The sequence below is a fragment of the Phaenicophaeus curvirostris genome, chromosome 20 (genome assembly GCF_032191515.1).
Source record: "Phaenicophaeus curvirostris isolate KB17595 chromosome 20, BPBGC_Pcur_1.0, whole genome shotgun sequence".
NCBI classification, from domain to species: domain Eukaryota; kingdom Metazoa; phylum Chordata; class Aves; order Cuculiformes; family Cuculidae; genus Phaenicophaeus; species Phaenicophaeus curvirostris.
The window spans coordinates 2533743-2544243 of NC_091411.1; the positions used below are offsets into that span (position 1 = coordinate 2533743).

At 53.8% G+C, this 10501-nt stretch overlaps 2 protein-coding genes across 2 annotated transcripts; both read left to right on the plus strand.

Moving 5' to 3' along the window:
* LOC138729294 (hydrocephalus-inducing protein homolog) lies at window positions 1-8013 on the plus strand. Its single transcript, XM_069873381.1, has 12 exons — window positions 1-138; window positions 378-461; window positions 552-673; window positions 1650-1699; window positions 2597-2724; window positions 2842-3033; window positions 3428-3577; window positions 4666-4905; window positions 5182-5350; window positions 6624-6794; window positions 7050-7223; window positions 7585-8013. The coding sequence occupies exons 1-12, from the start codon at window positions 1-3 to the stop codon at window positions 7845-7847; spliced, it is 1881 nt and encodes a 626-aa protein (XP_069729482.1). The 3' UTR covers window positions 7848-8013.
* Window positions 8014-8111: 98 nt separating this feature from the next.
* Window positions 8112-9857, plus strand: LOC138729393 (hydrocephalus-inducing protein homolog). The gene is made up of 4 exons (XM_069873605.1): window positions 8112-8150; window positions 8321-8473; window positions 8762-8945; window positions 9424-9857. Exons 1-4 carry the CDS (start codon window positions 8112-8114, stop codon window positions 9609-9611), a joined length of 564 nt encoding a protein of 187 aa, XP_069729706.1. The 3' UTR covers window positions 9612-9857.
* Window positions 9858-10501: the final 644 nt, after the last annotated feature.

Below are 10501 nucleotides of genomic sequence, written 5' to 3' on the forward strand. Positions count from 1 at the left end.
ATGTTTAACAAAGTTGCAGAAGCAGAGGTCACCCTGCGGAACAGTGGGAAGATGGGGTTCACCTATGCAGTGTTGAGCCCCAGCGTGGCCACTGCAGGCTGCCTGCAGCCCCGCGAGCCCCTGGTCCTGCCCAGCACAGTGAGTATGGAGGAGGCACCAGTGCCTAAGCCTGGCCTCATGTCCAGCTGCCCATGAGGGGCTATAGGAGAAAGCGTGGGAAAACAAACAGAAAAAGCAAAGGAAAAAACCCAGGAGGTGGTGGGAGAGGCAGGGCCGTAAGCAGTCGCTGCTGGAGACAGAGGGGAGCAAGCCCTGGCAGTCCTAACGGGCTCCCTAAGCGGCCTGAGCTGGCGGGTGGCTCCGCTGTCCCACGGCAGGTGCTGGTGGGAGGCACGAGTGCTTTGGCTGCCCTGGACCCCGGCTGCCGAGCTCTCTGCTTGTGCTGGCGCTGGAGCCAGATGGTGCCAGCTCTCCTGAGAGTCACCTTACCCAGCTGTCCTCAACCCTTGCTAACCAGGCCCTGTCTTTCATTTCGTCAGCTGGAGCCTTAGCTACAGGTGCAGATGGAGCAGATGCTGGTAGAAGAACATACCCTGGAGCAGCTGAAAGCTCTGGCCTCCGGTCCCCCAGAGGACACTGCCTGTGACCAGCACGCTTACCGCGGGCTTCTCAAGTTAGTAGGGGCTGCCATACTCTGTCTCCGTGTGCCCTGAGGGTGACACCCAGGAATGCTCCCTACAGCTCCGTGTGTCTCCAGAGCTGGGGAGAACAGAAAGGGCCTGATCCTGATAGTTTGACATGGTCCCTGTGAGTGGATGAGTGTCCTCACTTCCACACTGCCACCTTGAGCTTTGGATGTGCTCAGCTCCCCACAGATGTTGGGTTCTGCTCTTAGAGCTGAGGGAGCCCAGTGCAGACCATCAGGCCCTTCTAGACAGCACAGACACCACCTCTGAAAGAGGCAACTCAAAGATGACATCTGTTTCACCGAAGAGACCACGCTAAGCCAGAAGAGCTTAGGATCGCACAGGCTAACAAACCCTAAACCAGATGGCTTGGATGCTGGTGGGACTGCAGGGCTTCCCTGGGTAGCTTGGCCCTTCCCTTTGCTCTGTCGTGATGAGGCACGAGCAGGGTGGGCTCCAGTTCATGTGTTTTCCTGAGTGGGATGGCTCTGGAAAAGGACCTTCCCGTGAATCCTGTGGGGGTTAATGACTGTGTTTACTGGTGCTGCTTTGGGGACAGGTCTGGTTGCAAACGAGTGAAGATTTCCTGTGCAGGTAAATCTTACTACAAGGTCCTGAACCATTTTCAAGCTTGGCCTGTAGATCAGGCTTAGCAGTTTCGTTGAGACCAGTGGAGGGCCAGGGGATTTACCTAGGATGACTTGTTTTAGCAGAGGAACTGTGACCAGTATCCATTTTAAAGTCATGTTATATTGTCCCGTGGGTAGCTTGTAAAACCTTGGACTCACAGTCCCTGTGACTTGCCAAAGCCTTATTACCAGGTGGCCAGGACTTTGGTTTCAGAGGCTTGGGTTGAGTTTTTACAGCAGTGAATAAAGACAGATCCACTTTATTTGTTTCTTCTGTCTACTTAGAAATTTACCCAGGCTGTGGTTTAAGGATTGTCCTTACTCCTTCTTTCAGAGCTGAGCTGCCTGAGTACATCTTAGACTTTGGCTACGTCATTCTCGGAAGTATCCGACGCATGTTGTGAAGGTCACCAACACCGGGCGGTTTCCTGTGTCCTTCTGCACTGACAGAAGGGTCCTGCGTAGCACAGGTAACCACTACTGGCGAGATTTCACATGGACTTGAAGGAGCTGTCTCTGACAGATTAGCTTAAGCCACTGGACATGGGGAGCTTTTTGAGTGCTTGTTTGTCTAGCTTTGTCCTTCTTGAGAGCCCCTGCTTGGTGCTTTAAAGACAGAGTTCTCCTGGAGAGCAGTGCCCAAAGACCTGGCCTGCCTTCACTGTAGGGCCTGGATAGGGGGACTGCCTTGGTCAGCTCTCAGCATCTTCTCTTTGCTACAATGAGCAGCATCTGCATTTCCTTGTGGATTCCATGGGCTTGTGTTGCAAACAGATGGACCCCTACTGGCTGGGAAGTGCTTTGTTCAAATTTCATAATGTCGTGGCCCTTCTGTTCAGCCTTTATTGAGAAAACAGCCTGTGAGGTCCTCTGTTGTGCTGAACAAGGCTTCTGAAACGGGCCTCGCGGTGAGGCTGCAATACCACCAAACTCACTGTGTGGTGGTCAGGGGTCTCCTCTAAGTTGTTTTCCTGGGAGCACACGGCATGGGGGAATCTCAGCTGGACGTTCTCCTTTGGAGAGTTCTATGCATCCTTCCCTAGGATGCCTGATGAAGGAATTGCTGGAGCCTCTCAGCTGACAGGTGTCCTTCTTAGCAGGCTTCTACCTGTGAAAACCCTTTTTCCTTGTGCTGTGACAGGGAAGAAGGAGTGGTGGGCTGCTCCATGAGTGCAAAGGGGTCCTCCCGAGCTGCCAGCCAGGGCACCCTTGAGCTTAACATGCTTGTGACATGTTCATGTCGGCTGTGTGTCTCAGCACCTTTATTTTCATCTGTTCAAGGTTTCAGAGTGCAGCCAGACCACGTGGAAGACCTGCCCTGCTCTGAGACTGAGTCATTCAAAGTGCACTTTGACCCAGAAAGTGCCAGCCTGCCGCTGGGAGAGGTGGACGTGCCGCTGCCTATTGAGGTACCACCTGCTTCCTCACCTGCCTGTGCCCGCAGCCCTTCTCAGGGCAGGTGGCCGGTCAGGGACAGCAGTAGGTGTCACCTGGACTCTCAGCTGGATGCTCTTTTCCTTCACTAGGTAGCAGAAGGCCCCATGTTTCACGTCCGCCTCCGCGCCAACGTGACTATGCCATCCCTCTGCCTCTCCAAGGACAGGCTGGACTTCTCTGCAGTCCCAATTGGGCAGTGCCAGGAAGAAACTGTCCAGTTCCACAATCAGCTGCAGGTTCCCTGTGAATGGTTCATCACCATCAGTGAGCCTGTGGAGAAGGTAAAGCACAGATAATGTGTAACATGTAACTTCTTGGTTGCATTTTCCTTGGCTCTTTTGCCTTTTGTGCCCCTGTGACTGCTTGAGCACTTGGCCTATAGCTTGTTCAAGGATGTTTTTGAGGGTCCAGAGCAAGGCTGGTTCACCTGGACCTGTTCATGAGGTGATCCTTTGCTTCTCTGCCACCTTCCCGTGTTGCTCGTCTTCGGAGAGCAGTGCCTTCCCATCTGCTCGCCCTGCATACGTGTTTGCTGTCCAGTTCCAGGCCAGTGGTGGCCATGGCTGCTTTGAATATAGATGCTCTTGGCGCCATGACAGCGTTTCAGAGCGATGCAGGAATGAGGGTCTGTCCTCCCAGACCAAGGAGACCTCCCACCGTTGGTTTTCTGCTCAGGTGAAGAACTGTGTGCCAAGGAACGTGGATAAGAAGCTGCTCCAGGAGTTGAACAGCAAGCCCCGTGTTTTCACTGCGCTGCCCTTGTCTGGAGCCCTCTCGCCAGGACAGGGATGCAATGTGCAAGTCAGGTTTTCACCCACAGAAGAGGTGAGATTGGCGATTGTCATTTTGGGAGGTCTGTCAGGGCAGGGTGGTAGTGAGAGCCCAGTCCGGGGAGCAGGAGAAGAGGTCTGCTGCCCCGTGGAGCTTTCTGCAAGCCCCTAACCCATGGTGCCTCAGTTTCCCCTGCAGCACCCTCTTCTGAGAGGCGTTTTGAAATCCCCATGGGGAGCTTGCACAGACAGCATCAGGGCACTGCAGTGTGGCTCCCTCTCTGCACGCGGGGGGAAGTCAGGCTGTTTTCTCTCCTCTTCCTCCTAGCGTGGGTGCATTTGCAGGCTGTAAGCCCCTCGTGCAGAGCGGCTGGTATGCTGACAGGGGATGATAACCTCAGAAGGGCTGTGCTAGGCTAGTCCTGCTGCTGGCACCCACAGACAAAACGGCCACCAGACACTGTTCTGGGCATGGCAGAAGAGTCACTCGCAGCGGTGCGCTGCCAGCAGCCCCTGTGGCTGTGGCCCAGCCCGCCTGCACACTCCCAGGCAGTTTGAGAGTCAGCATAAATGATAGAGCAAGTGTTCCCAAAGTCACTTTGCATGTGGCCACAATGACTTGGAAAGTGGCAGCATGTAGCAGTGTGGACACAAGTGTTTCCATGCCTTGGAGCAGTCCCAGGGATGTTTTAACTGCTGGCAGAGATGTAAACATCTTGTCTCTGGCTTTGACCAGAGGCAGGGAAGGAGCAGAGAGTAAAGCCCTTATTTCTATCCAGCGGGAGTGCATCTGCCTCTTTCGTGTAGCTGACGTTTGCCTGATGCAGCAGTGCCAAGACTGTGTCCAGGCAACACAACCCTGAGGACCTTCCCCCTGAGCATTGCACTCCCTCATAACTACTTGAAAATATCTGACCATTTTAGACCATCTAACACCCAAAAATCCAGTTACATGTCACACCAGGACCTGTCCCCATTATTCAGAGCCAGCATGCAGATGCTGTAGCCCCTCCTCTAAACAAATACCTGTTTTCCATTCACTAAATGGTACTAGTAGCCCCCCTGATCCTGGGGCAAGGTTGATTTTGAGACCCTGTCACCTGGAACTTCACGGAGGAGCTTTCTCCATTTCTCTCTTTTCAGAAGTCCTACAAAAACATCCTGCAGATTAACATTTGCCAGAGCAGCCGGTCCCTCCAGCTGCAGGTCTCAGGGCATGGCCTAGAGCCACGGCTGGAGTTCAGCCCCACAGTGCTTGAGCTGGGACCGTTGATGCCGTGCAGCTGTGGGGTGGAGGGGACGGTGGTGGTGAAGAACCCATGCAATTTCCACATCGAGTTTTACTCATTGGAGTTTGACCAGGAGTACCTCGAGGAGGAGGAGGTGAGAGGGAAGCTCTGATCCCCAGGGCCATGGGCCCTTAGCTTCACAGTGCTCCAGCGTTCTCCCAGGCTGGTGCCAGGAAGATGGAGGCCTCCCCAGGACAAAGCCTGGTGATGTGTCAAGGTCAGCCAAGCTCTGCTGGCAGGCTGTGGAGGGGCTTGAATATTCCGTGGCGTTGGGAGGAAGGAAGGTGGGAGCGGGTGGCTGGGGAGCCATTCATGCAATGAAGGTCAAGAAACACATCCTGTATATGCTTTCTCTTCCCTATGCGCACAGATCCTGCGGATGCTTAAGGACTATGACTGCCAAAACACCTTGTTGCTGCCTCCACGCGCCCCGGGTGAGAAGCTGCCCCTGGAGGTGCTGCAGTACTACCAGGACCAGAAGAGGCTGCAGGGTGAGCAGACAAAGACCAAAACAGGGGAGCCAGCAGGCCAGGCCAATGGTGAGGCTTTGGCATTGGCTGTCCTGAGTGTAAAGCCCACTGTGTCAGCCCACACACCCTGACCTCTTCATGACCCTGTTCTCCGTGGAAAACCCATGCTTTTAGCCACTGCCCATTCCCCAATGTGGTGGAGGAATTCCCAGATGAAAGTCTGTGGCTTGTAACACCCTTTGCAAAGTGGCAAATGGCAAAGAGCAGATTGCCTGGCTGTGTTCACCCACTTCTTCCTTCCCCGTGTCCTTCCTCCTCAGGAAACTTCGAAGGCACCCAGTTTCCGTCAGGTGAACGAAGAAAGTCCTCTGTTGGGCTCATTCCCACCAGGTCATCCCATAGCGCAATCGTTCCCTCCTTAATAGTTCATAAAAGCCAGTCCAAGGTGAACTGTAAACCTGAATGTGGAGAAGAGGAGGAGAAAAGTGTTGAGAAAAGGCATGGGGCAGGCAGTAACCCTAAGCTCTTCAGCTCTTTTATGTCCATTGTGGCAAAAGGGCCTCAGTGAAGGAATTAAATGTCACCTCCATCACTTTGCTGCAGCCCGGTGCCACCTTCACTCCTGTAGGCCCTGAATCCACCCTTCAATATGACGTCTGTGGGATCCTGAGAAGAGTTTTGGGCAGGGACAAGGGAGAGGCCAGGGAGGTTTTCCCCAGTTTTGCCAAAGGAGAACCTTTTTCCCCGAGGAGTTACTGGGGTCAGTGTGGTGCTGTCCCCTTTTGTAGGCAGGGCAGTACGCTTTCTGCCCTCTGTGGCACTGCAAGCTGAGATGGCTTTTAGTGACCTCCTAAGGGCAGAGCTGGGAGCTCTTTGCAAATGCTCTTAGAGTGAATTCAGATCCCAGCCACATCTCCTGGTGTAACGTTCCTAAAGCATCCAGCTTTTGGATAATCACTTAGTCCCCAAATGGAGCCTCTCCCTTGGGACTGTGTAAAATGCCCGGTCCTGCCTGTCCGCCCCCTAACTTGGCAGGACCTGGGACAAAACTCTCGTGAGGACCGTGTTGACGGTTGGTGGAAGGAGGTTTGGCCCGGTCCTTTTACATATTGCCAGATGCCTGTTCTTTCCTCCTTCTGCCACCCCATTTACTCTGACCAGGCACTTCTGCCAGCATCTAGGGCAGACCCTGATCTGCCAAAGCCTAAAGGAGGAGCACAGGGAGACCTCAGGTGCAATGTTGGTTTCATCGGCCTACTTTCCCAGGGGTCTGAGGGGACAGGGAGGATGATCAGGATCACAGGTGGTCAGGAGTTTGACTTTTCTACTCGGCTCTGCACAGCAGAGCAGCAGCAGAGCACCACTGGCAGCAAGGAGGCTGCAGGAGAACAGGATGACAGCCCTGTCTACAGAGCCATCGCCCGCCACCTTGGCATTGATATCTCTGCAGAAGGTCGTGCAGCCCAAAAGCGCAGAGGAGTTGTAGTCATTGTCCATGGGGCACCCCTTACAGGTACATGAGCCACGGCCCTTGGCTGCAAGGAGGGAGGGGAATTGGGTGAGATGCATCCTGTTGGACTACGGCACTTTGTTGATGAGTGGCTCTAGAGTACAACACTTACAGCCATGCTCAATCTGTGTCCCTTGTGGTCTTCCCTAAAGGGGCACTCGCTTTCCAACTGTCCTCTAGAATCTGAAATCCTGCCTGGGTGCTTTTCAGAGCCTGTGTGCGCAAGTGTCACCAAGTACTTTTCCTCTCTATCTCAAGGAAAAACGTCAGCAGCGATCGCCCTGTCCAAGTACTATGGCGCTGCCTGCTTGTCCGTTGACGCTGTGGTGACAGAAGCCATCTCAGACAAGTGGAGCTTGGCTGGACTCCGTGCACGGAAGCTGTCCATGGCAGCTACCTCCGAGCAGAGCCACAAGGAGACAGACAGTTCCAGTAAGTGAAGACGCTGGACCTGGAGCAGCGCTTCAGAAAACCACCAGCACCATCCCCTTCTGCTTGCCCCAGAGAAGTCTGACTGCTCTTGGGTCTCAAAGAGCACGGGTGTGGCATGTAGAGATGCAAAGCCATTTCATAAAGCATTTCTGGTTATTGAATAGCAGTCACTGTTTGAAGAGCGGTATTTTTCCTGTCCCTGAGCTTCTTGGCCCATGTTCCTTTTTCTAGGGGCAATGGAACACACTTTGAAGGTGGTTGGGCTGGGAGCTGGTGGAGGGGAAGAGGGGCCTGGGTCCTGAGTGCTCCCCAAAGCACAGAGCCACCCCCAGCCTGGCTGAGCTGTCTGTTCTCTCCACAGATCGAGGTGCGGATGTCTCCTTCTGGCAGAGGGTCAGTGTGGAGGCCAAGCACAGCCTGAACGCGAGCCAGTCCATCTCCAAAGGCAGCCTGAGGCCCGTCAGGTCCAAGTCCAGATGGGCACCACATCAGGCAGGAGGAAGAGGGATGGCCACACATCCCGGTCTCAGAAAGAGCATAAAACAGATCCAGCAGGTGAAGCGTGACTGGCACTGGTCAGTGTGGAGGACCTTACTTTTGATTTTGAGAATCAGAGAATCATAGAATGGTTTGCATTTTAAGGGACTGTTAAAGGTCATCTGGTCCAACCCCCTGCAGTGAGCAGGGACGTCTTCGGCTTGTTCAGACTGCTCAGAAGCCCATCCAACCTGACCTCGAATGGTTCCGGGGATGGGTCATCTACCTCCTCTCTGGGCAACCTGTTCCAGTGTTTCACCACCCTCAGCGTACAAAACGCACAACCCCCCATGCTCCAGCAGAGCTCTCCTGGGCCTTACAGGGTGTTGACACAGTGCAGTCCTGGCTAGCATGGCTGCAGGATGCTGCACCGGGGGCCTACAAGCTTGTGTCTGTGACGGCCAAGGGATGTGACCCCCAGAGCTGTCCCCTGGCACTGCTGGCCTGCAGTTCTGGTCTGGTCTCCCACTAGTGAGAGGCCCCAGCTCTAAGCTCAGCAATTAGAATTGTTTAGGAGTTTCCAAAGCGTTTTATTTCTCTTGTGGTGTTCCGTGTTGCAGGAGTTTTCCAGTTCTTATGCCATTGTTCCCTCTCGCTGCACTCCTGCCCCGCAGCAGCTGAGCATCGGTGGTAGCACAGCAGGAGAGACGGGCTCTGTGGGCTGTGTGCTGCCTGAGGACGTGCTGGTGGCCATCCTCTCTGAAAGGCTGCAGGTATGTGGGGTGGGGGCCGATGATACGTTCCTGCTACAGTGAGACAGGCAGCGAGGTGTGGTTGGGAGAGGAAGGGAACTACGCCTGCTGTTGGCAAAGTGCTGGGGTACGGGCAGAGATCCTTGAGTGAAACCGTATTGGGCGTGCAGGGAAAGAGCAAAGCTCGTCTCGGCTGATGCACTTGGAGCAGTGATGGCTGGTGTCTTTCAATGTTTGGGTTTGCCGACCAGCCTCGAACCCAGTGCGTGTGATAGCTGACGTCCTCTTCCCTTTTGACTTCATTCTCAGCTGAGCGACTGCTACCAGGGAGTGGTGTTTGATGGCCTGGAGACCCTCTTTGCACGCAGCATGGCATCTGCTTTCCTCTGCCTGCTTAAAGCTGTCAGAAATCGACCTCGTATCTACTTTGTGAACCTGTACCAGGATTATGCTACTTGGAAAGCCAGGGAGACAGCCATGAAAGAGCAGGAAGGTGAGGCTCTTCGTTGCCACACCTCTCAACTATTCTCTTTTGAGCCTGCAAGCTTTTCCATGTGCATTTGTGTTACCAGTATGATTTGCAAGAAATGTTTGTATTAATTCTTCCACTTTCTGCCTCAGGGTAGGCAGTGCTCAGCTCATGGTTGCTTAAAATACAGCAGAGCTGAGGCTGTAACGCTGGCCTTGGTCTCTAAAATTGGAGCCTGGGGGAGTGGTTGTGGCTCAATAATTAGCCACCAGCCAGCAGTCCATGGCACTGGTGCATGTGAGCCAGGCAAGGCACGGGAACTCGCTGGCTGGTGAGGGTTTGAAGGATGATCTGAATTTGGGGCAGGGCTATGAGCTCCCCAGTATCTCCTTGGCAGGATGGTGGGCTGGGTCGGGAGGGAGTTGTGAATCTTCGTGGCTTGTGCAGCACAGCCAGCTCTGCTTGCAGTCACTAATGGTTCTTCTTCTAGTCTGTGATGAAGGACAGGAGCAGGAAGAAGCTGCCCAGAGTGAGGAAGCATGCTTCTGGGACATGGATGAGGAAGAGTATGATGCCCTCACTGAGAAAAAGAAAATTGAGTTTAATAACAAAGTGCGACAAGTTTGGCGTGAGAGGAGGAAGAGGTCTGTAAGCCTTCCCAGGGGTACCTCTCCAGGACAGTGTCCTTGAAGGGTTTCCCTGCTCCGGAGACTTTGGTTGAGCTCAGAGGGGTTACAGAGCAAGTGCCACAAGTGTCTATGACAAGTGGGACAAGGATGGCTGGTTCCACCTCCATGGTTCCAAGCAGAGGAAGAATGAGAACATCTTCCCTCTGTTTTAGTGGTGAGCCCTCTGGCTTAGACACTGGCTGCAGGGAGCTGGGCTCTGTGTTTGCCTTGCCACTGCGCTTCTAAGTCTTTCTAAGTTAATTGATTGACCTCTTATGCAACCCCTTTTTCACCAAACCAGAGGGGTTGTGGTGTCAATTGGCATGAGGTGCAGTGGTGCTGGCTTGATTTAGATACCAGTCCTGACACAGGTGAAGTTTTCCCAAGGTGAAGTTCTCCCAGGGTTTTCCTTACTGAGTGAGACCAGCCATAAAAGCTGGTGTCTCTTAGGCTCCCCTTCAGCTGCAGCAGCAGGTGAGCCCAGGAGAAGCTCTGGTCCAGCAAAGCGCCCCTGTTCAGGAGGGTGCATGGGATATGTGTGAAACTGGGATGGGGATCTACTGAAAGCAAGCGTGTGTTTCAGCACGTATTTCAGCCTGGGCTGAAGTTTGTTGCCCTTGGAGGGGATCACCAGGGCTGCTGCAAACTGATTTCCAGGACAGAGAGCATGAGTTTCTCACCTGGTTGCTCAGAGCCTGTTTTGCAGGAGAGCAGTTACTGTGGCCTTTGCTTCCCCATTGATGTGATAGTTCTCACTAGGAAGCAGGCTCTGCAGGGACAAATAGGGCTAGGAAAGCCAAGCATTGGTGCAGGGATAAGTGTTAGTGGTGTGCAAGGTGGTTTATGCTGGGAAGTCAGAGAGGGCTTCAGGCATCGGTGCAGAGAGATGGTGGAGCAGTCTTCAGTGATGCA

Coding starts and splice junctions, on each gene's coding strand:
- LOC138729294 (XM_069873381.1), top strand. CDS start 1: ATGTTTAACAAAGTTGCAGAAGCAGAGGTCACCCTGCGGAACAGTGGG. Junction 462..551: donor GCTGGCGCTGGAGCCAGATG/GTGCCAGCTCTC, acceptor CTGGAGCCTTAG/CTACAGGTGCAGATGGAGCA. Junction 7,224..7,584: donor CAAGGAGACAGACAGTTCCA/GTAAGTGAAGAC, acceptor TTCTCTCCACAG/ATCGAGGTGCGGATGTCTCC.
- LOC138729393 (XM_069873605.1), top strand. CDS start 8,112: ATGGCTGCAGGATGCTGCACCGGGGGCCTACAAGCTTGT. Junction 8,474..8,761: donor TCCTCTCTGAAAGGCTGCAG/GTATGTGGGGTG, acceptor CTTCATTCTCAG/CTGAGCGACTGCTACCAGGG. Junction 8,946..9,423: donor AGCCATGAAAGAGCAGGAAG/GTGAGGCTCTTC, acceptor TCTGTGATGAAG/GACAGGAGCAGGAAGAAGCT.